Consider the following 24,962-nt stretch of genomic DNA (forward strand, 5'->3'; position numbering starts at 1 on the left):
ACAACGATAGGAGTTTTAATTAGGTTTTTACTGGAGATGTTTTAACCCTTTGAGTGCCTGGATTCTCTCAGATGAAATTCTCTCTCCCTTGCTCTCTACTTCCTCTCTCCTCCTCCTTCATTTTCCTTTTATTACCCAATCTCCCTCTTCCCCTTATTCTTCTTCCTTCTCTCAGAGAGAGAGAGAGAGAGAGAGAGAATCAGTCATAATGTCTAGTATCATGACGTCTATTGCAGTAAATATCAAACGGAATAGATCTCTGCAAATTAGCTTAGTACATAATCTGGTTTCGTTAGATATTTTCAGACGTATGCTAAATGATGTCAGCACAACAGAAAATAGCATTATTCAGCGTTGTGCTAATGTTATACCAAAACAACTTACCATTACGCTAATACCTGCTATCATTTCAGCAAGTTAGCGCTATCTTGTTAATTCTGAAATGGACGATACCATTTTTTTTTTCGTTCCTTCTGCATAATGTTAGTTTAGTTCTGAGCAAACGTCAATATAATTAGGTCAAATTACCTTAGCATTACATAAAGATTTGCTTGCATTATGTTCTTTTGGAATTTGCTAGTATTACGTAAAATTTGCTAACACTGTCATGCTGTTATAATATTAACGCAAAAAATTTAACCAAGAAGAAACCAGCACACCATTACTGTACATAGATTCTTTTATTATTACGTAGAGAGATGTTGCATAATGTGAAAAATTGCTACGTCAGAATGATTTAAGACAGTTCAACATATTCATGTTAACTCAGCATTGAGTAAAAATCGGTTAAAATTGTACTAAAAGCCCCAACATTACGCAGATCTTTAGCAATCAATACAGCATAGCATCACTTAATAATCCATATCTGCCAACGTTACTCACAGCTTTGCACACTAAATTACAGTGAAGTCCAAGTTTTCTTATGGGCACAAAAACACCACGAACAAGGAATGCTTCCAAGATTGTAGTGATGATTAATTTCCAAGTTTTCTTATATGAATAAACGTATTCAATAACGAAGAAATAATCACGCGCTGTCCCACATGCCCGTCTTGTTTCCTTTACGGCATTAGTAGCAAAGTTGTTTATCTCCAGCATTTGGAAACAAGATCAATTTTCAGCACTTACCTGTCTACCTACTGCCCGACGTGGCATCCTGTGAGGGGTGGTCTTTCATTAACTGCCTCAGCATCTTTCTGCAATAATAAACACAGCACAAACATATAAACACACCGTCTCTCACGCTCCGATCCTCTAAAAAACGCCGGCAATCTGCTGGATGATGATCAAGAGGAGGTACCCCTGAAAAATGCTTACGAGGATAGTTTTAAGCATTTCACTCAATAGAAAAGCCCACAGGTCTGAAAAACAAGTTGAACATGTTTCCCCCAAAAGGCCAGTTTATTAACAACAGATATCAGGCATGGTATAACTTTAACATACTAACAGAGGCTCCTTGGTTTTCATTCATTCATTGCCAGACGCCCTGTATCCCAAACGGGGTGGCCAAGGCTTAGAGTTAATTGTTTTACAGGGAGGTGCACTAATCCTCCACCAACCCCACTTGACACGTAGGGAGAACGTTATGCCAACAGCATCTGGTGTTCCCAGGCGGTCACCCATCCAAGTACTAACCAGACCCAACCTTGCTTAACTTCGCTGATCGGACGGGAAGCGGTGTACTCAACGTGGTAATAATCCCCTTATCCGAATTATCTTTACGTAGTTCTTTTTTTTTCATTTATCGTAGGTGACAAAGCATTACCGATGACTGAAAACTACTGAATAATATGGAACTATTTATTATGATCCACCTAACATACTTCGCTGATGGAATACTAAGCAGAAATATAACATTAATAGAGCATCCAGCTCAGCAAGACGGTAAGAGTGACATCACGACAATCAATCCTCCTCCTATTATCCCCCACCCCCCAGTGTTTTCCTTCAGTCTTTCCACCTAGCATCAGTTAGGAACCTAGATATGATACTGATTATTACGAGTCCTCTTATAGGTGAAGATCGGAACACTGCCATAATTTATCACCCGCCTTTATGGCCCTTGCACAGAGAATAGGTATAACTCGGTATCATTAAGTACTGTACGAGTATAATCCTGCAAATGTCCCTGATGTTGGGTGTGAAGGTGTTTTTGTGACCAGCGCTAGGATCCTGTACATGTATATGGCATTAATTAGTGTATCATGCTTAAGATCAAAGTCCAAAAGATATCCCTAATTTCTGTATGATCCTGTAGGTGTCTCTGGCTTTAACTACCTGTACTGCATAATCCTGTAGATACTCATCCTGTTGACTACTGTATGATCCGGCAGATATCCATGGCACTAACTACCTTGTGATCATACAGATGTTAATGGTGCTACTTTATGATCATGCAGATGTTAATGGTGCTACTTTATGATCATGCAGATGTTAATGGTGCTAACTACTGTATGATTCTTATAATCCGATAGATATTCATGATGCTGTTTGATCCTGCAGATATCCATGACCTTAACTACTTTATGATCATACAGATGTTAATGATGCTAACTACTGTATGGTCCTTAATATATGCTTAACTACTGTATTAATTTTAATATATACCTAACGAGTACAGTATATGAATCTTAATTTATGCCTTCCTACTGTACGAACCTCAATATATGCCAAACTAATTTATGATCCTTAAGATGTCCCTGGCAATGGGTGTGATGGGTATCAGGAGGTTGTTGAGGCTGGGACTATTTTGACACAATGAGGTCCGTGTCACTCCTGCCAGGTAGAACTCTCTGCTGATGGCACTCTGGACTACTATCGGTTGACCATCTCGGGGGATCTAGGAAAGTATGAAAAAAGATTTGATAAATTTCTTATGATGAAAGGTAAATTATCATCAGAATTAACTAGGACTGACTGTTTTGGCTGATCTGGGGAAAAAAGTATGCAAACTAAATTACCTGAGGTAACAACAACAAAAAAAAAAACTATGATAATTCATACAATGATGACTTAATTACCTAGTAGGGGGGATGGATGATTTAATGATGACAAATAAAGTATGTGGGGAAGTAGTGAAAAAAAAAAAAAAATCTTAGCAGAGAGGTCTCTGCTAAGTTAACTATTAGATGATTTTCACTAGCTCTGGGGGGCAACAGTTAAAGGAGATTGTTTCCATCACTTCCATTGCAAGAGGTCTCTGCTGCTTCAATCAAATCATCTGCAGGTACCAAAAAGAAACAAAACAAAACAGCTCATCAGACCTGGAGAGTTTAAGCTCAATAAAATTTGTCATTATATGTACCTGGCTTCTACACTCGGCAGCGCTCATGCCGCCAACACAGACGGGGTTCATGGGGCCCATGGTGACATTGTAGTAGGGACAGAAAGCATCGGGGTCCAGGTTCTTGTCACAGAATGCTGAGCAGTTGCTGAGGAATACCTGAGACTGGTGGAGGGGAATGGTACCTATATCTGAAAGGGAAATAAGATACAGTGCAACGCCTTGAGGAAGTGGAAATTATGCTGATACACTATTACGGAAATAGTGTTAATATTTGAAAAGGAAAGAAGAGAAATATGTTAATACTGAAGATACCAAAAATAATGTCAGTATTGTGGGGATACTGATGATATTATGAGAATGTGGGCGGCATCCAGAATGGAAAAATAAAGAAAGAGCACAACTTCAGGGACTGTGTTGGTACTGTGAGGATGTTAGCAATATCTGAATAAAGAAACAGAAAAATAACACCTTGACAAAGTGGAAGTTATGTCATTATGCGAGAATGGTGCTGGTATCTGAGTAGGGAAATAGAAAAATAACACCTGCAGACAGTAGGAAGTGTGCTATTATGAGTGAATGGTGCTGGTATCTCTGCAGGGGCAAATGAAACCCGTTCCCTCCAGAAGCTCTTGTTATTTCACGCTGACCAGATACTGCCACTGAACATAGCGATGAAGAACTTTTACCTAACATACTGAAACTGGGTTAGGAGGTAGGAATCAATACTTTACGACCCAGAACAACGAACATACGATGAACTCCCTCCCCAAATTTTTATTTGCAAGAATAAGCATATGAAACATTTCTGTAGTCTCCTTTCCTTATTCTGTCTTCAAAAACAAAAATGACTATGGGAGTTTTCTTCTTGTAATAAATATTTACTTTGGCAGAGAGAACACAGAAGCATGGGAAGATTCTATACTCTTCCTGTCTTTCTTGGAAAACCAAAGCATTAGTCAGAGCAGGGAACCCATTGTAAATGAATCTCATCCAATCTGACAAGGGCCCTCTTCAGGACTGGCCTAAATTGTTGTACAAGTAATCTCACAATACACATAATTTCAGCCTGTGGGTAGGCTTCATCCAGTGTCACTGTTTGTGAAGAAACCAGAACGTCCCTGTATTAAATAATATGAAATATTTGTGGTACCTTGCCTTAGGCCGGGCCAGAAGGGAAGGAAGCCGAGCTGTTTCTCGCCTATGCGAAGACCATCCAAGGAGTAGCCCAGGTCAGTCAAGGGGTCCTCGCTTATACACACAGGCCAAACCACATCTGAGAAAATAAATGAGCACATGAAATAACAATAAATAAACAAATAAATTATCCATCCATCCATCCATCCATCCATCATCCAATCCTATGTTGCCCCATGAGAAGCGTAGGAATCTGGGGCTGTTCTGGTGCCAATATTGTTTCCCATGACTAGCTGTAGTTTCACACTATTGTTGCATATTACATATAAAGTTGTTTATTCATAATTAACAATGTGCAACGTAGTATGAATGATAAACAAACAAACGCCATTTCACTGTAAAGTGTGGCTTGGGATAGGATGCGCAATCAGACATCTTCTTTTAATCAAACTTTAGAGTAATGGGAAGGCGATAGAGAAATATGAATTGTATATATGTTTAAGTCTTGGGGGAAATATTTACCTTGTTGGTATACCTTAATGTAATCAATACTATTTTATTGAAGTGTATAATGTACATGGTTTAGTTATGATGCTTCTATTCATGTATAAATCCCAGTTGTCTGTGGAGGTTTAGCACCTCTGATTTAGCTGACTCGGCGCCACACCCAGAGGGGATGGCGGCCGGCTAGTGCAGAACGCATTTATCATTCAAACGAGAGGGACCTATAACTCTGAGCTCTCTCAATGTTGCAGTTGTATCTTTCTGTGGCAAATTAAGAGAGATTTAATCACTCAGTTTCAGTTCACCTGCACACGCTACCTTCTAAGTTCCTTCAACAGGATTCTACACCGATTCCCACCATCTCCAGTGTGTGAGAAGCGTTTTGGTGGAGTGTGTCAGCCAGAAGTGACTTCGACCAGGAGCAACGTTACCTTGCTTATCAACTGTGAGGTCACGACTCAGCTGATATATATAAATTGGTGATCAGCTGTGGGGTTCCAAGCTGATATATTAGTGACTAGATGAGGAATCCATACAGCCGAAACAGATTTTTGGTGGTTGCAGTGGCGGGATTCCTGCCTGCTGTTACAGGGCTAGGCAAGTTGGTCCTGACATTTAAGGTGAGAGTGACCAGCCTCACTCATGCCTGAGTGGCACTACGTGAGCAACAAATCCCAACCATCCCTTGGATAGAAACCTACGCAAGCTTAATCCGATTGGAGCACCTTAATTACCCACTGAACCACCAGGCGCCATAATTTGGTTATATGGTTACCACCCACCGTAGTAAATGGTTTCCTGGTGTACAGGAAACCATCTGGCTTGTCACTCAGTGTAGAGTTACTCATAGGCAGAAGGAAGAAGAAAGAAAGTTAGAAAAAAAGGCAGAGGAGGGAGTGAAAAGTTACCCGTAGGCAGAAGAAAGATGAATGAATGAAGGAAAGAAAGACAGAAGAGGAAGGATAGAAGAGAGGAAGGGGCAGACATCCAAAGCAGCACTACATCGAGTGAGTGGATGGTGAGCGCCCCCACCAACCACCAAAATGAATAATGCCAAACAAATACAATACTGAACATACAGGAATGATAAAATATACATAACCAAACAAAATACTGTGGGTATATATAAACTGACAGTCTAATGAAGCCAAATACCATACACAAATAATAAATCATACTATAAAAATATATAGATTAATTACATACACATAAAGCAAGTGATTAGTTTACTGATTTATTTCTTTATTTTCTGGCAGTCTAATGGTGAGAATGCCCAACCAGAGTGGCAGCCTGTGTAATGGCATAAAACCGATCCCTAGCGGTGACAGGAGGTTTTTCAATTACGTAATACCATCTAAGGGAAAAGGCTGGTCATCTACCCTTAAGTGTACTGGACTATGGTTGCATAACTTTGCCATCCTATTTTCAATATGCATTAACTTTTTTCCCAGTCCAGGTTCAGTTTCATTGTACCCAGGGACCATGATACTAAAAATATCTCAGATTCAGATTAATTGAATATAGGGATTTTGATGCCTCTTCTATCTACTGCACTTCAGGTAATAGGTGGAAGTGCACACCATCCTATCATTTAATGCAGTGTTACCTACAAGTGAGTATACAATGAGTAACAAGAAAAATAATTTCCTGTGGTACATGTAACCAGATAACCAACAAATGGATGCCTAGTGCATAGTGGGTTAAGGAGCTATAACCTGATGTGGTCTTGAAGACTTTATTATTTAAGCCAGAATGTTGGCTAAGGATTATTGTTCACATAATGCCCCTCAAGGGAGTCATTGGTCATCATATCCATAAAATACTGACTGAACAGCCTAGCCTGGATTCCTAGGCTGCTGATGGGGGAACACGAGTGTAGTGCCATGAAGAAGAATTATAAATAAAAGGGTCCAATATCCATTTCACTAGCCACTCTTTTACAGTTCCGCTTTCCTTATTTTCTGTTCACGTTCTTGAATCCCCCCGAACCTGTGTTAGTGGGAGATACTATAAAGTCTGGATGATGACTGCATCTACCTGGTATGAGTACAGCGGGTTCCTCCAGCACAAGGATAGCGAAGTCCTGGTATCCCTCTTGCCAGTGAACGGACCGCACAGCCACGAGAGAGGTGATATTCTGTACGCCCGTGAAGTTGAACATTCGGTACTCCCCAAGGACAACATGGATCTCCCTGGAGTACAATATAAAAGTGAATATCTTTCTTACATACCCTTAGTGATATTGTAAAATTATCGGTTGCATAGGTTTTGAGCGTGTGGTGGGATATTCACTCGTTATCTTGGGATGAAATACTACTTCATCATTCAGACTACCACAGTTACCGCCCCTAGGTGTTATCCTAGGTAGACCTAATCATTTATCTACCAACTCACAATGGATGGACAGAACCTGAGTCAAGTGGCACTAGCTGTATGAACCAAGATTTGAACCCCGGTGCTATAGAACTGGCAGCTTTGTAGCTACAGTAACAACAGTAACCAGATGAACTTAACATGTTTGCAAGGACTTAAAATGACCTACACAATCTTAAAATACCAGAGAACTTACTGATGCAGGGTGCAGTCATTGAGAACCAGGACGTGTCGATTGCTTATCAGAGCACCCATGCAGCCCACAGGGGTCCAACCAATGTTATCTTAGGGGAAGAATATTAGTTTATACTCGCTATCAACAAGTAAATGTATATAGCATAAGAGTGACATCTGAATTTCAGGGTTAAACTTTCACGACGAAAATATATGAGAATTTGGCTGTAGATAGATAGAACTTTTTCCAAACACCAACAAGTAGTTTTGTTTAGCTTAGGGTGCATTTCAATCCTTTTTGTGTCAAAATAAGTCCTCAATATAAACATATTCTGTTATGCCCTATCAAAACGCCTACCCACGGCTACTAAGCAATGATTTCATATATGGTAGCTTTAGACTGGCTTTCTAACCTTGAAACCATTTTTATAAACAAGTGATACCACCAGATGCATTTATTCACTTTAGGCCGGACTATTCAAACTTGAGGACTTTAGACACAGCCTATAAGCCCTTCACTAATAAGGCATTCTTCCGAACTACATAAAACTGTCTGGCATGAACATAATAAAAAATACTTCATCAGACTGAATGGGTTAAAACAACTTAGAACTCACTTTGCAACGTGCATAAGTAACACACGGGTGTCCAACCATTAACCCCTTCAATCTGATGTTATGGTGCTAGACAGGGATGCCTTCATGAGATAACATAACAGGGAGACTCTAATTCTTGGCAACATAAATGTCCCTAAAGTCCTTCCCTAGCACCCTAAAAGGGGATGATGAACTGCAGAAAGAGAGAAACTTTTGCCTGCAGTTCAGTAGGTTCACACAGAGATGATTCACCACCACCACCAACAACAACAACTTATCTCTATCACAACTTCTCCTACCCTTTACCCTCCCCCCCACCCCCACCTCCCCCCCCGTGCTACAGCACCCGACACTCATCATACACACAACATTAACATTCTTCAAATAAACATAAGTGACACAAACACCAAAAAACAAGAAGTCACACAATTCATCAAGCAACAAAACATACACATTGCCGTCTTACAGAAACAAAACTATGCAGAACACAAAAAACACCTACATTTCATAATTTCACCACCATTAGACAAGACCGGGCCGATGGCAGTGGCGGTGGACTCATCACCCTGGTACACAAATCCATCAACTTTTCAGATACTAGTGCATACAGAAAATCAATTCTCTCCCCACATGACACAAAAGAAATACAATCAATTAAAATACGCAGTGGCAACAAAGCACACATAACAATCGCCAATACATACATTCCCCCCCAATCATCCCCCACAGTACCACACAATTACTCTCCACAAATACACCACATCACTAACATACCCATCATCATCCTGGGTGGTGATTTCAACGCCAAGGTGTCGGCCTGGCATGTCAACAACCCTGACAAGACAGAGGGCTGGTACTACAATCCCAAACAGATAATTTTTTCATCCTCAAAAATCCCCATCAACATACCCATATCCCCATCAACATACCCATATCCCACACCAAGCCCTCTTCCTTCCATCATCACCAGACATCACCACACCAAGCCCTCTTCCTGCCATCATCATCAGACATCACCGTTTGCTTCCCAGATGTCGCCCCCACAATATCCTGGAGAATGGTCAAAACCCTTGGCTCTCACCACCTCCCAATCATCACCACTACCAAAACCAGAATCACCCCAGCTGGCCATAGACACTATCTATCTATCTATTGCCAGACGCCTCAATCCCGTTTGGGGTGGCCACAAACAAATCGCCTCCAAGTCGCCCTGTCCCCCGCCATTTCACTGCCCTGCTCCCAACTCACACCCCCCTCTCTCATATACCTCTCCACCCCATCCCTCCATCTCATCCTCGGCCTCCCCTTCCCTCTTCCCCCCTCCACCTCACTCACATACACTCTCATCGTCAGTCTTTCACCCTCCATCCTCTCCACATGGCCAAACCACCTCAGTGTGTTCCTCATAATGCTTCCTATCACATCCACATCCACACCACAATGCTCCTTTATATCCTCATTCGTCAGCCTGTCTCTCCATGTGACTCCACAGGCTCCTCTTAAATAACTCATTTCCACTGCTCTCACTCTTGACTTGTGTCCTTCCAACAACGTCCAAGCTTCACTTCCATACGTTAGAGTTGGTATCACAATACTGTCATGTAGTAACTTTTTCACTTCCATGCTTACTTCCCTGTTTCTTATCACTGCTTTCAAAGAACCAGCAACCTTTCTTCCCTGCTGTACCCTTTCAAGCACTTCACCCTCCAAACCTCCATCCTTACTCATCACAACCTCGCTGTACATTCACTGACTTCACCTCTCTCAAAGACCATCACTTTACTCTTCCCTACGTTCACCTTTAGATTCCGTTTCTTACACACTCTCCCAAATTCATCCACCAAGCCTTGCAGCTCCCCTTCGTCTTCACTCAACAACACAGTATCATCTGCAAACAACAGTACAGGGAGTTTCCAAACACTATCCTCTCTCACTAGGGCCACTCCAACATCCACTACCCTACCTTGTACCTCTCTTATTACCCCATCCATGTACAGATTGAACAGCCATGGAGACATGACACATCCCTGTTTCAACCCAACTTTCAACGAGAAAAATTCACTTAGTTCACCATCCACACGCACTGCAGCCTTCGCACCATCGTACATACTCTTCACAGCATTCAACAACTTCCCATCTACTCCATATATTCTTGACACTTTCCACAATCCTTGTCTATCCACCCTGTCATATGCTTTCTCCAAATCCATGAAAGCCGCATACAACTTCTTTCCCTTCTCTAGAAACTTTTCCACTAAAGATCTAAGAATGAATATCTGATCTACACAACCTCTTCCCTTCCTAAAGCCTCCCTGTTCTTCTCCAACTAATTTCTCTGTTCTTTCTCTAACTCTGTCAATAAGTATCCTACCATACACTTTTCCTATTATATTTAGAAGACAAATGCCCCTATGATTACCACACACTTCTTTTTCCCCTTTTCCTTTGTACAAGGGAATAATTATACCTGACTTCCAATCCTCCAAGACTCTACCTTCCTCCCAGGCCAATCTTTTTTTTTTTTTTTTTTAATGCGAGGAAGAAGGAACCGAAGGCCATGAGCCCGCAATAAGAGTTCCCTCCAAGAGAAAAACAAAATACAAGAGAGAGCCAAATTCAACATCCATTCATTTCGAGATGCCTGGACACACTGCGTTTGAAAGACTGGAGATCATAGGCAGCAGGAAATACTGACAGAGGGAGACAGTTTCAGAGTTGACCTGTTGCATAAATGAAGGACTGGGAGTAACGGTTAACTCTTGCATTAGAGAGTTGGACAGAAAAGGGATGAGAGTTTGCTGCTAGACGGGTGCTACGCGCTCGTCGTAGAGGTGGAGGAATGCATGCAGACAGTTCAGAGGAGCAGTGACCACTAAAGTAGCGATAGAAAAGAGATAAAGATGCAACAGTGCGGTGAAGAGACAGAGGTTGAAGGGAGTCAGTAAGAGGAGGAGAGTTAATGAGACAAAAAGCCTTTGACTCCACTCTATTGAGAAGAGCTGTGTGTGAGGAGCCTCCTCACACATGAGAGTTGTACTCCACACAGGGGCGGATAAAACCCCTGTATAGTCAACAATTGTGCAGGGGTAAAGAAAGAACGGAGTCGGCTTAGCACACCCAATCTCTTGGAAGCAGATTTTACAAGAGATGTAATATGATCTTTCCAAGATAAGTCCCGTGTAAATGAAACCCCAAGCATGTTCAAGGATGATGCAGGATTAAGCTGAATATTATTAAACATTAGTGGGTATACCTGTGGAAGATTTTGGCGATTGATAGGTGTAAGAACTGAGTCTTTGATGCATTAAAAACAACAAGATTATTTTTACCCCAGTCAGAGATATGAGCCAAGTCAGACATTAGGTGTGCCATAGCCTCATCCCTTGTTTGTTGAAGTAACTGCTGAGATGGGCGTTGCAGGAACCGAATGGAAAGGTCAAGGGTGGAGTCATCAGCGTATGAGTGGATAGGGTTAGATGTACAGCTTAGAAGGTCATTGATGAATAGAAGGAAGAGAGTTGGTGATACGACAGAGCCCTGAGGAACACCACTGTTGATAGATTTAGGAGAAGAACGATGGCCATCTACAACAGCGGCTATAGAACGACCAGAAAGGAAGCTAACGATGAAGGCACAGATAGAGGGATAGAAACCGTAAGAGGGCAGTTTGGAAATTAAAGATTTATGCCAGACTCGATCGAAAGCCTTTGAGATGTCAAGTGCAATGGCAAAGATTTCGCCAAAGTCCCGAAAGGAGGATGACCAGGAGTCTGAAAGGTAGGTGAGAAGATCACCAGTGGAGCGTCCCTGACAGAACCCATATTGATGATCAGAAAGAAGGTTGTGATAGGAAAGATGCCTTAAAATTTTTCTATTGAGAATTGACTCGAAAACTTTTGAAATACAGGACGTTAAAGCAATTGGACGATAGTTGGAGGGTTGGGAGTGGTCACCCTTCTTTGGGACTGGCTGAATGAGAGCAAACTTTCAGCAAGAAGGAAAGGTACAAGTTGACAGACAAAGGCGAAAGCGTTTGCCTAGGCAGGGTGTAAGCACAGAAGCACAGTTCTTGAGTACAACAGGAGGGACTCCAGGCCCATATGCCTTGTTAGTATTGAGGCCAGTGATGGCAGAAAATACATCAGCTGAAGAAATTTTAATGTCAGCCATGAGGAAATCAGAGGCGGGAAGTGATGGAGGAACAGCACCGGAATCATCTAAGGTAGAATTGGAGGAGAAAGTCTGTGCAAAGAGATCTGCTTTATCAGTAGAAAAAATAGCTACAGAACCATCAGAGTAGAAAAGAGGAGGGAAGGATGATGAGGTAAAGTTGTTAGAAAGGTTTTTGGCAAGGTGCCAGAAGGAGCGGGAAGAATTCGAGTTGGAGAGTTGAGAGCATTTAGTACGGATGAAATTATTTTTAGCAGAGTGAAGAACAGACTTAGCACGATTCCGGGTAGAAACGTAAAGATGATGTGATTCAGGGGTGGGTTGGCTCCAGTACCTTTTGTAGGCTCTCTCCTCGTTGTGGACAGCATTAGAACAAGTGTGATTAAACCAAGGCTTTCTTGCGTTAGTCAAAGGATATGAGAAAGGAATGTATGCTTCCATGCCCGAGAGAATAACCTCCGTAATGCACAAGGCACACTCAGATGGCTCCCGGCCATGGAAACAATAATCATTCCAGGGAAAATCAAAGAAGTACTGCCTGAGGGCCTCCCAATCCGCGGCTCCAAAATGCCACAGGCGACGTTTCCCTGGAGAGTCCATTCTACTACTATCTCTCCCCCATGCTTCAGCATTTCACCACACACTCCATCAATTCCTGGGGCTTTCCCCGATTTAACTTTCTTCATTGTTTCCACAACTTGTATCCTACTGATTTCTTCCTGTCTTCTCACCTCCCTCCTTCTCCCAGTCATTCCCCAGCCACTTATACTCGCATTACTTCCATCCTCTATGTTCAACAATTCCTTAAAGTGTTCTCTCCATCTGCTCGCTTTTTCTCCCTTCTCCACTAGTAATCTACCATTTTTATCTTTCACTCCCCTGCTAACTTCACTTCCACCCTGTCTTACTCTTTTCACCTCTTTCCAGAACATTTTCTTACAGTCCCTCCACTTTACACTCAAATTCCTTCCAAATTCCTCATCCACTCTCTTCTTACTCCCTCTTACTAATCTTTTCACCTCTCTCTTTCTTTCTACATATAACTCTCTCTTCCGCCTCTCAACTTCTTCCACGCCCCTATTTCTCATCCATTCATTGTATGCTTTCTTCTTTTGTGCCACAGCCTGTCTCACCTCTTCAGTCCACCACGCTGTTCCTTGCACCCCCCTCCGTCTTCTCTTCCCTCCACACACCATATCACATGCTGCACATATTTCTTCTGTAAATATCCTACACACACCTTCCACGTCTCCCATCTGCTCCAATTCATATTTGCCCAGTCGTTCCTCCACTTCTCTCTTATACTCTGCCTTTTTCTCATCCTCTTGTAACCTTTCTACTCTCCTTGCAACTACTCCTTCCTCTCGTCTTTCCCTTCTTCTATTCCTCCATCTTACTTGAATCCTAATTCTGGCCACCACCAAGTAGTGGTCAGAAAGTCCACTCCCCCAACCTCTATAAGCTTTTGCATCCATTACACATCTTTGCATCCTTTCATCCACACACACATAATCAATCATTGCCTTCCTTTCATTCAGTTCACCACCCACCCTTCTCATCACTCGCCATATATACCTGTGGATCATTTTATGCCTGAAGAGGGTATTGGCTATCACCAACCCCCTCCCAGCACAAATGTCCACTAACGCACTCCCATTCTCATCTATCTCAGCAGGCACACCCCACTCACCAATTATTCCATCCACCGTCACATTCCCAACTTTACCATTCATATCACCGATCAAAAACACTCTCATTCCTTTCAAACTTTTCCATGCACACTTCTACATTGGTCCAGAACTCTTCTCTCACTCTTCTATCACGATCTTGCATTGGCACATACACACACACACAATCGCCCACATTTGTATTCCAACTTTCAACTTTACCCACACAATCCTTGACCCAACTGACCATACTGTCTTATGCTCTTCTTCCATCTTTTACTCACAACTATACATACTCCTTCCTTTGCCCTCTCATTCTCACCTACTCCTGCACATATACCCCATCCATACTCCCATTCTCTCACACTTTCTCCTCTCCATTTTGTTTCAGTTATTCCACATACATCCACTTTCGCACCCTCAAGCACCTGGACAATCTCTCTCTCTTTCACCTCATCATTCGCCATAGACACACATACACAAATTATAAGACAGCCAACTGGGAGGCCTTCACAACTGAAACAGGACAACAGTTTGAAACATCAAACAGTACATCCATCACAAACATCAACACTGTTGTGCACACTTTCAATATAATTATTCAAAACAAAGATAAAAGACACATCCCTACAGGTAACAAAAAGAGACACAAGCCTAACTTCACATTAGAAATTCAATGCCTCATCAGTCAACGCTACTCACTACAACACACCCCAACACTCCATACACAAGACACCGTACAACAAATACAAAACTCAGCACTGAGATAAACAATATAATATCAGAACAGCAAACACTAAATTGGAATAATTATCTCCAAACACTTGATCACAAAACAAACACCAGCAAACTCTACAAAACACTAAACAGCATCACACCCTCCAACAGCAACACTACACAATCACTCACTGTCATCGCAACAACATACACCATACCCTCAAACAAACAACATGCAAACACTCTCATCAATCACTTTTCACACGTCAGCCATCTAAACCCACACGCGATGACCGACATGTCATCCGACGGGAGACAGTTCCCCACAGACCCAAACTTCACACCTTTCACTTACAACCAGACGATGCACATCATTAGCAACTTTATGCACACATCTGCCTGTGACCCAGACAACATAAGCAACATACACCTTAAACACCTTGGACCACAAAGCATACACGCACTCACCAACATATCAAACTACAGTTACTCACAACATAATACCCCACATCTGGAAGCATGGCATTATCATCACTATTCCCAAACCCAACAAAGACCCCACGTTACCTTCTTCACACTGCCTCATCACACTCCTCTGCACCCCCTCTAAAATCACTGAGCAACTGGCATTACAATTAGTTACACACATCCCCCTCGCCCCATCACAACATGGTTATAGGCCACTACACTCCACAAACACTCTTCTTTCAGTCCTTAAACAAAGAGTTTTTGATGGCATGAATTCAGCTAGGCCACCACACAGAACACTCCTAGTCACACAAGACATTAGCAAAGCTTTTGATGCCATCCCTCGCCACAACCTCACAAATAAAATATTCAGCACAAACATGCACAATAACACACACACACACACACACACACACACACACACACACACACACACACACACACACACACACACACACACACACACACACACACACACACACACACACACACACACACACACACAAATGGCTGGCAAACTATTTAGCAGGAAGATGTGCACATGTAACATTTACTGGTCAGTCATCGAACATCAGATTCTTCACAAACAACGTCCCCCAAGGATCTGTTTTGTCCCATATTCTCTTTAACTTTAACATGCATGACATACCCACAACCCACACACCACAAATACACACAGCTTCCTATGCAGACAACATAACACTTACATGTACACACCAATAACGCAAAACACATCCGCACACATCCTCCAACCTTACCTCAACACACAACCCAAATGGTTCACCACAAACAGACTCACAATAGCCACCAGCCAAATCTACGGTGGCCCTTCTCACAAAATGGACAGCAGAACATAGTCACATTCCACACCTCACCATAAACAACACTTCCCTACCGCGCGCACACACACACACACACACACACACACACACACACACACACACACACACACACACACACACACACACACAAAATCCTTGGTGTAACATAAAATACATCAATGTCAGTTAAACAACACATCACAAACATTAAAAAAAACAAAAAAAAACACAAGACTCAACACTCTAAGGTCACTTGCCCATACAACATTTGGACACAACAAAGAAACCACCACCACAGTATACAAACAATATATACATTCAGTGATGAATTATGCAAGCCCTGCTTGGGCTTCTAACCTCACTAAAACTCATTACAACACTTTACAGACCATACAGAACAAGGCTCTAAAATAGTCACAGTCTGCATAGCTACTACACCCACAGACCACCTACACCAAGAAACCAAAGTCTTCAAAGACAAGGATCGTCTGGACGTGAGAGGCACACAAATTCTTGCCGCAGCCTCCACAAACCCACACCATCAACTACACTACATGGCAGCACTTCCCCAGACACCAAGGAACATCAAAACAACACCCAGCACACGGTATCATACACAAATACTGTCATCGTTCCCCCTTGCCCGCCTCAAACCAGCTTCCAGAAGCATATCCATGCTCAGATCACTCGCCGCTCCATTCAGTCACTCTAAGATAACACACCGCTGCATGCACAGCCTCCTGATATCCACCCTTCTGAATCCTACCTCCCTCGTGAGGACAGAGTCCACCTGGCCAGGCTGAGATATGAGCATCATCCAGCCCTCTTGAGTTATTAAAAGAGGCCAGATGACTCCATCGCTGACGCCTGTCCAGGATGCAACAGCATCCCATACTATTAAGCACATTATGGGAGACTGCATTGTACGCAACTGCCTGTACCGACAACACTACACACACTCCCTGAGAGCTCTTTGGGAAAGCCCGGTCTCGGCCGTGGCTTTCCTTAGGGTCTCGGGACTGTTCGGCCAGTCTGCCTAGGGAACAATTACTACTACTACTATAACAACAACATCTGAAGACATATTTTCCATCATATTCATGCAGCATTATTCACAACTATTATATTCAGCTTAGGCGAAACTTGCTGAACCGGAGGGGTCCGATATTCCCTTTGCTATACAAGAGGTCTCCTAAAAGCAGAATGAAATTATAAGGAAATAGTAAATCAATAAAACACATCACTGGACTGAAGGGATTAACCTGGAAAGGGGGAAGGAAATATTAACTACTAATTCTTCCCACAGTCACATGATTCTATTTAGCTTAGGGGTGGCTTTCTGTCCTCTAGGAGTTAAATCAGCATCCAGTAGTGTCAGTCTTGAATATAATCACTCAGCCATATAATAGTATACAATATACAGTACTTAGTTTATGATATACAGTAATTCGTCACCATTCTACATGGTAATTAATCAGTAATATCAGTTGACAGCATAGTATATAATATATCGTAACTAATCGACAATATATAACAATTATCGGCCTACAATATATCTAGTCTACAATATAACTAGTTTACAGTATAACATTTTTATCAGAGACTATTTAATACTCTCTGGTATAAACCAATCTCTAATATCAAGATCCCCAAACAAAACTCAGTTGAATAACTAACTGGAACCTTACACAGTTAGCGACAGAGGGGGGGGGGATATCATATAAAGGCAGCACATACAGAGGACTTATATCATGGAGACTGAATCTTAGGGATAGAGAAGTTAGAGATTGAATTTACTACTGTATCTGAGACAGATGGGGACGCCCACCATCCACTCACTCGAGGTAGTGCTGCTTTGGGTGTCTGCCCTTTCCTGTCTTCCTTCCTCTTCTTTCTTTCCTTTACTCTTTCCTCTTCCTTCTGCCTACAGGGGACTTTACACTCCCTCTTCTGTCTTACTTTCCTTCATTTTTTCCTCTTCCTTCTGCCTATGGGTGACTCTACACTAAGTGACAAGCCAAATGGTTTCCTGTACACCAGGTAAACATTAACTATGCTGGGTGGTAACCATATATCCAAATTATGGCGCCTGGTGATTTAGTGAGTAATTAAGGTGACCAAATCGGATTTGAGCTGGTGCAGGTTTATATCCAAGGGATCGTTGGGGTTTATTGCTCCTGTAATGCCACTCAGGGATGAGTGAGGCTGGTCACTCATCTTAAATGTCAGGACCAACTTGCCTAGCCCCGGGCTCTTACGCTCCTCTTGGGGCAACACAGGATTGGATGATGGATGGATGGATGGATCTGGGATAGAAAATTACAATGGAGAATTGTGATATCATACCATGAGGCAAGTATAGCATAGCCAACCAAGGCCATGCACCACGGTGTGCCACTCCCCCACGTTGGTGCTCTGCCAGGGTGCTACGGCCACAGCTCTCACTTGCTGGAGGAACGGTCAGCAGTTAGATTATAAGTACGATTACGGATAATATAGATTCACTTGTTATGAAATTCTTGCACCATATTCTGCGAAACGATACATTTGTTAGACTCCAAAGGTCACAGAATTGTACAGTAGTACCTATACTAGGTTAAAAAAAAATGCTTACCATTTATCCTAATGACATGAATAAATTTTGTCTGTAATAGCATCTGCATAATTTCTGTATGCATGTATAATTCATCCAAAACTGTTATATGCTCACAGTCAACAACAATAAACACAATATCAAAATAAGTACAATATAATGATTACACTGTAACTGTCAAATCCCAGCACAGACAATTAATTTTCAGAATGTGGGTAACGTTCTCATAACAAATACAATTTCACAATTTGGACATAATTAGAATTAAACTCACACAGATCCGTTGGTTTTGAAGGGCAGCACACCAGCTTGTTGCCAGTCCTGCGAAAGAGTGCAGACTTATTACATAATCATCACCACCATCACTTGCTGTCATCACAGTTATCACCATCTTTGTCATCATCATCATCACAACCATCATCACAATTATCATCCAACAGGGTGGGCACAATCCGAGAACAACAGAGAGAGAAAAGGGAGGAGACACAAAAGTGCGACCAATCACAGCCAGTGTCCACAGAATATGGGTTATACTGTATCATCATCATCATCATCATCACCATTCTTTATGGAATTAATATTCTCGTATAGTTACTGATACAAGCTAGGTCGACAACAAAGAGATATACAGTAACCATAAAAGAGAATGTCCAAGTGTAATATGCCCAATAAGTCGATAATAAGAGGTGCTACAAAACCATCTAGAATATGACCGAGGCACAAACAGGCCCTGACACAAATGGAGCCACAGTGGGTTCCACCTGACAATATGACATAAGGTAAAGGAAAGGTCAGGTGGTTACAGTATATCACTAATAATAATATTATCCCTTATGATTGCATTTTCCACTAATAAATTATACTGAAGACTGATACATAGGTAATGAATATCAGGAAATATCTTTTTTGGATGGCAGTTTCAAGATTAACAAATACTGGTACCCATCAGAACACTATACAGTAGCCTACTAGTTTAGGACAATGAATGAAGATGGTTTATGGTTTAGATTTATGTCTTGCCACTGGACTAAGGTTATTAATGCATATATATATATATATATATATATATATATATATATATATATATATATATATATATATATATATTGTTACGTTGTCCGCCTTTCCGTTCCCACGGATGCAGCCGTTACAGCTGGGCTAGGGGGATTATGCAGTATGTATCCGCGTCATTCGCGGAGTTTACATTAGCGAGTGCTACAAATTCTTTTGTTTCTTTCGTTCCCGCCACTGAGGGCAATTTTATTTTATACCATGCTGAGTATGCATTTGATTATTTTGATTGTCTTATGTGAGCTACCAGTATATTTAATGATGTTTTGCTTGCATTAGAAGTACCAATTCATTGTATAGAGAGAGAGAGGGGCACGAATATAAGTTCTTATTAATTAATTTGATTATGCGTTCGCGCTTTGCCGTGCACGAGCCTTGATCAGGTTCAGTCTCTTCCCAGCTAGCTTCCGTATCGTGCGTGTGTGCACAGTCTCTCTCTCCCCAGTCATTTTTTTTTTCTGCCGAGCTGGCGTTTTCATTTAAGTTTATTTTTATTCTTTTGTTGCTGACTGAGGGAAGTAATTATTTTATTTTGTTTTTGTAACCGTGTTGTCTTTGGAGGGCCAGTTTGGCTCACCGTGGTCTTCTCGCTGCCTTTGTTAACGTTCCCCAACACACGTACATACACACACACACCCCTAACCCCTACACAGTTAATCCCATCTCTTTGCTCAAGGCTAGTGAGAACCATCGTGAGCTATTAACTGCGTTCCCCCCTTGGACACGGGTTAAGTAGAAGTCGTCACCACTGGAAGTAAGTGGGAGGTGTTCCTGTATACTGTCTCGGGCGGTATTGCTTCCGGTAGTGACGATAGTAGGCTAGATCTATAGGTAGGCTGTTCCGTTTTATTATCAAAGTACAGAGTGTTGCGTTCTTAAGTAAGTACTTTTCCGTTGCGCAGTTTTTCTCTAGTTTGCGGAGTGTCAGTGCCGGGGTCTGCGTTATTTTTGCAACGCAGTGGAGGCCGATCATCTAAGGCTGACTTGTTGTCTTTTTGTAATAGCCCCGGGCTGTCGCCACCGTAACAGTGGCGACCTCGCATTAGGATATCCTAACAGTGCCTTTTTTTTGCTAGGATATCGTTACCTTGGCGTTCTCTGTGCTTTGAGGTGAAGTTGATGTGTTTGTAGTTTCTCAGTCAGCATTAGTATTTCATTATTCAGTACTGCCATTGATTTGTCGCCATGGAGTCACGCGTGTCTACACCAGATCGCGTACGTGCTGAGTCACCTGTGTATATGGAACAACGAGAGGCACATAGCAAAGGTACTCCCCGTGTGAGCCCTGAGTTTGACTATGGTGCTGAGTTGCCTCGTTTTGCTACCCCACTATTACCATCTATGATGCCGCCGAGCCAGTTTAGAGCAGTTCCCCCGGGTATGTCTGGTGCTTTCCCTGGAGCTGTTCATTCCACTCCCATATACCCTGGAGTTTTGTCACCGGAGGCTCAGTTGCAGTTGGAGTTAAAAAAGATGGAGATGCAGCGTGCAAAAGAAGAGAGGGAGATGGAGATGCAGCGTGCAAGAGAGGAGATGGAGTTGCAGCGTGAAAAAATGCGATTTGAGCTGGAGAAGACTCGCTTGGAGGTGACTGCTAATAGACCAACTTCAGATACCCAAACCTCAGGCCGTGCAGAGGATTGGGAGAGTTGGTTCTCAAGGAGTCTAAAATTAGTGCCAGCATTTGATGAGTTGAAGGTGACAGAATGGTTTGTCAGGTTTGAGAAGAAGGCTAGGGAGTTTGAGTGGCCAAGGCAGCGCTGGGTGGGGTTGGTATCTAATGTGCTGAAGGGAAAAGCCTTTGAAGTGTATAATAGGTTGAGCCCTGAGGATGTAGATGATTATGAATTTAAAACAGCCATCCTGAAGGCATATGAACTTAGACCAGAGGCTTATCGGTTGTTGTTCCGTGGTGCTCGGAAAAGGCCTGCTGACACCTATATGGCCTACGCCAGGTATCTGGAGGAGAGGTTAGACGAGTGGTTGCTGAGTGAGAGCGCCACTTCGTATAACGAGGTGCGTGAACTGCTTTTGATGGAATATTTTACCAACATGGCTGACAAAGAAATTGGTGTTAAAATTAGGGAGAAGAGATTCAAGACCGTGAAGGAAGCAGCGACGTGGGCTGATGACCGGGTGTTTGCCTTGCGGAGTATGGGGGTCAAGTACGCTAATTTTCAGTATTCCAGGGAGAGGACTGTGAGTGGCCCTGCCTGGGATAAATCTTCCGTGAATCAGTCCAAGGGAAGTTCAGAGGAGAAAAAGAATTCAGGGAGAAAGAGTCCTGTATCCAGTTCGAAGCTAGTTTGTTACTTTTGCAAACAGAGTGGGCACATCAAGCCTAACTGCCCTAAGTGGAAGGCCTCCCAAAATGCCAAACCAGTGGCACTAATTGTAGGTTCGAGTCAGGTGAACGAGAGGAGTTGGGAGAGTGGTAACGGTGAGGGAGAAGTCTGTGGAAAGCTGGAGTTCAGCCGGCTGTGCTCGCTGCCAGCTCAGGCTGAAAAGGTTACCCAACATGCTACGCCACCTCCGGATGAACTGCCTCAGAAATCGTCCCTAGACTGGTGTAAACCTTTTATATGTCACGGCACAGTGAAAATTCATGGGATCAGTTATCCAGTTACTGTGGCTCGTGATACCTGTGCACAACAGTCTGTGTGCAGAAACGTGACTGGAGGGCCTGTAAACTCAGGGAAGTATGTGCTGTGTAGAGGCATGAACTCAGATGAATACTATGATTATGTTCATGTGGAACTCGATTGCCCCATTGTTCAGGCTGCAGCTCAAGTAGCTGTTGCTGATGTAATGCCAGTAGAGGGGATTGATTTTCTGCTGGGGAACGACCTGGCTGGGGAGAAAGTATTTCCATCTCTTCCCCCACCAGTTGTTGTGGCAGAGAAGTGTTTTGACGCCCCAGAAATTGGTATTGAAGTTGATGCAGAAGTGGAAGCCATGTTCCCGGTCTGTGCAATTACAAGATCTATGGCACAGGTTGCAGCCCGGGAGGAAGAACTGGTGAAGTCACAGGTTCTTGGGGTCGACTGTGGTGAGGCAGGGCCACCAATGGAGGAACCTAGTGAGCAGAGTGTTGCTGTAGTGGGTGAGGAGAGTGGGAATGCGTGCATGGGCGCCGCCACTTCCCACTCAGGACACTAGAGGTGGTGTTGAGTGTGTCTGTGTGGAGACTGAACCCAGCCCATCGACTGAATTAGGAGAATTTCAGGACGCTGGGGTCGACTGCGGGGATGCAGGACCACCGTCAAACGCGCCTGAGGAACAGAGTGTCACTGTTGAGGGTAGAGGTGATGATGATGTCAGTGTGGAGTCTGACATTCCTCCCCCTGTCGAGTGTACTAGAGGTGACGCTGAGATTGATCGCCCTTCGCAATCCAGTGTCCCGACCAGTCCCTTATCTCAGTCCTCAGTAGAGCTGGCGGGTGTTGGGCCAGCAGAATTGAGGGTGAAGCAACAGGAGGATGTAACATTAAAGCCCTTGTTTGCTCGAGTAGGGGAAGAAAGAAGTATGGAGTGTGGTAAGGAGTTCCTGATTAAAGACAATGTTTTACATCGCCGATGGACGCCCACTGGCGCCACGGTGGATGGAGGAGTGGGTGAGTTAGTGCAGGTGGTGGTGCCTGTGCAGTATAGGGTGCCGTTAATACAGTTAGCACATGAGGGACCTTTAGCAGGTCACTTGGGAAACAGAAAGACAGTGCAGCGCTTAAGATATAACTTTTGGTGGCCAAGTATGCCGGGACAAGTTGCTGCGTACATCAAGAGCTGTCACACGTGTCAGATAGTGGGCAAGCCTAATCAAGTTCTTCCTGTGGCCCCTTTGACTCCCATTCCTGCAGTTGAACCTCCGTTTACCCGGGTAATCATTGATATCGTGGGCCCTTTACCTCCTACTTCTGCTGGAAACAAGTATTTGTTAACCATAATGGATGTTACAACGCGATACCCAGAGGCTATACCAATCAGAAGCATGCAGGCGAAGTCAGTAGTCAAGCAACTTATCCTGTTCTTTACTCATTTTGGCCTGCCCAAGGAGTTGCAGTCAGACCGTGGAGTGAATTTTACATCTAATTTGTTTAAGCAGACAATGACAGAGTTGGGCATCAAACACATTTTGTCCAGTGCCTACCATCCGCAGTCACAAGGTGCCCTGGAGAGGCATCATCAGACCTTAAAGACCATGCTGCGCAGCTTCTGCTATGATAGTGGAAAGGATTGGGGCTTAGCGGTACCCTTTGTTATGTTTGCAGTGAGAGAGGTACCAACCGAGTCGTTAGGGTTTTCACCCAATGAGTTAGTGTTTGGGCACAGAGTTCGTGGTCCCTTGGATGTGGTGCGAGAGGCCTGGAGTAACAACAAATCTGGCAACCAGGAATCCATGCTTGACTATGTCTGCCGCACTCGGGAGAGACTGCATTGCGCTTTAGAGCTTGCCCGTGACCATCTAATCGGGGCTCAAGCGAAAATGAAGGCTCATTACGATAAGGTCAGAAGTCGTGAGTTTAAGCAAGGAGATGAAGTTTTGGCACTGCTGCCCATGCAAGGAAAACCTCTGGCGGCTAGATTCAGTGGTCCTTATATTGTGAAGAAGAGAGTTGGGGAACTTGACTATCTAATTGTTACCCCAGATAGGCGGAAGAGTACTCAGTTGTGCCACATTAATATGTTGAAGCCATACTACCGCCCAGTTGATTCTCATTGTGGGATGACTGCTGATGTCTCTCACCTGGGATGTGAAGGACGGGGAAGGGAGGACGTGGCATCAAGGGAACGTGCTGTGGAGGGAGCTGTTGGTGCCGGTGATGTGAGTAGTGGACCAGGGTTACAGCCACAGTCCCTGGAAAGTGACTTTGGAGTGGACGTTGAGGGAACCAGGGATAAGAGCGCTCCTGTAGTTTTGGCGGTTGGTAGTGAGTTGGAGGAGCAGGAGGAAGTGCTTAGTCGTGGTGAGATGTTACCAGCTGACCTATGGGAGGGCAATGGTTATGCAGCTCTGGTGGAGAAATTGCGACACCTTGAGCCAGTAAAGCGAGAAGAGCTGTGCAACAGATTATGGAAACATCCGAAAGTTTTTGGAGATTCACCGGGATTGACAACTTGGGCTACTCATGACATTGACGTTGGGGATAGTAAGCCTGTAAAATTAGCTCCTTACCGCATCAACCCTATCAGACAGAAAGCTCTCGATAGTGAGATCAAGTATATGTTGGACCATGGATTGATCAAGAGGAGTTTCAGTGAGTGGAGTTCACCAGTTACCTTGCAGCCGAAGCCAGATGGGAAGGTTAGGTTGTGTGTGGACTTCCGGAAGGTTAACTCACTGTCTAAGACCGATGCTTATCCCTTGCCTCGGGTCGATGACTCTGTGGA

The 24,962-nt window shown here is 43.3% G+C and overlaps 1 protein-coding gene and 1 pseudogene across 1 annotated transcript in view; both read right to left on the reverse strand.

The window, feature by feature from the left end:
• Positions 1-1,586: 1,586 nt before the first annotated feature.
• On the reverse strand, positions 1,587-1,703 carry LOC145398817 (5S ribosomal RNA; annotated as a pseudogene).
• Positions 1,704-2,638: 935 nt separating this feature from the next.
• Positions 2,639-24,962, reverse strand: part of LOC145398809 (CLIP domain-containing serine protease B15-like) — a 39,180-nt gene continuing 16,856 nt past the window's right edge. Inside the window, exons 3-9 of the mRNA XM_080271618.1 lie at positions 18,778-18,824; positions 18,257-18,358; positions 7,494-7,581; positions 6,962-7,116; positions 4,437-4,559; positions 3,305-3,474; positions 2,639-2,839 (exon numbers count right to left, since the gene is read on the reverse strand). Coding sequence (XP_080127744.1) covers positions 2,675-2,839; positions 3,305-3,474; positions 4,437-4,559; positions 6,962-7,116; positions 7,494-7,581; positions 18,257-18,358; positions 18,778-18,824 — 850 coding nt within the window. The 3' untranslated portion in view covers positions 2,639-2,674. The remainder of the gene's footprint in view (positions 2,840-3,304; positions 3,475-4,436; positions 4,560-6,961; positions 7,117-7,493; positions 7,582-18,256; positions 18,359-18,777; positions 18,825-24,962) is intronic.

The sequence above is a fragment of the Coenobita brevimanus genome, chromosome 46, assembly GCF_032717465.1.
Source record: "Coenobita brevimanus isolate Jiangsu-jjx chromosome 46, ASM3271746v2, whole genome shotgun sequence".
In the NCBI taxonomy this organism is placed as follows: Eukaryota; Metazoa; Arthropoda; class Malacostraca; order Decapoda; family Coenobitidae; genus Coenobita; species Coenobita brevimanus.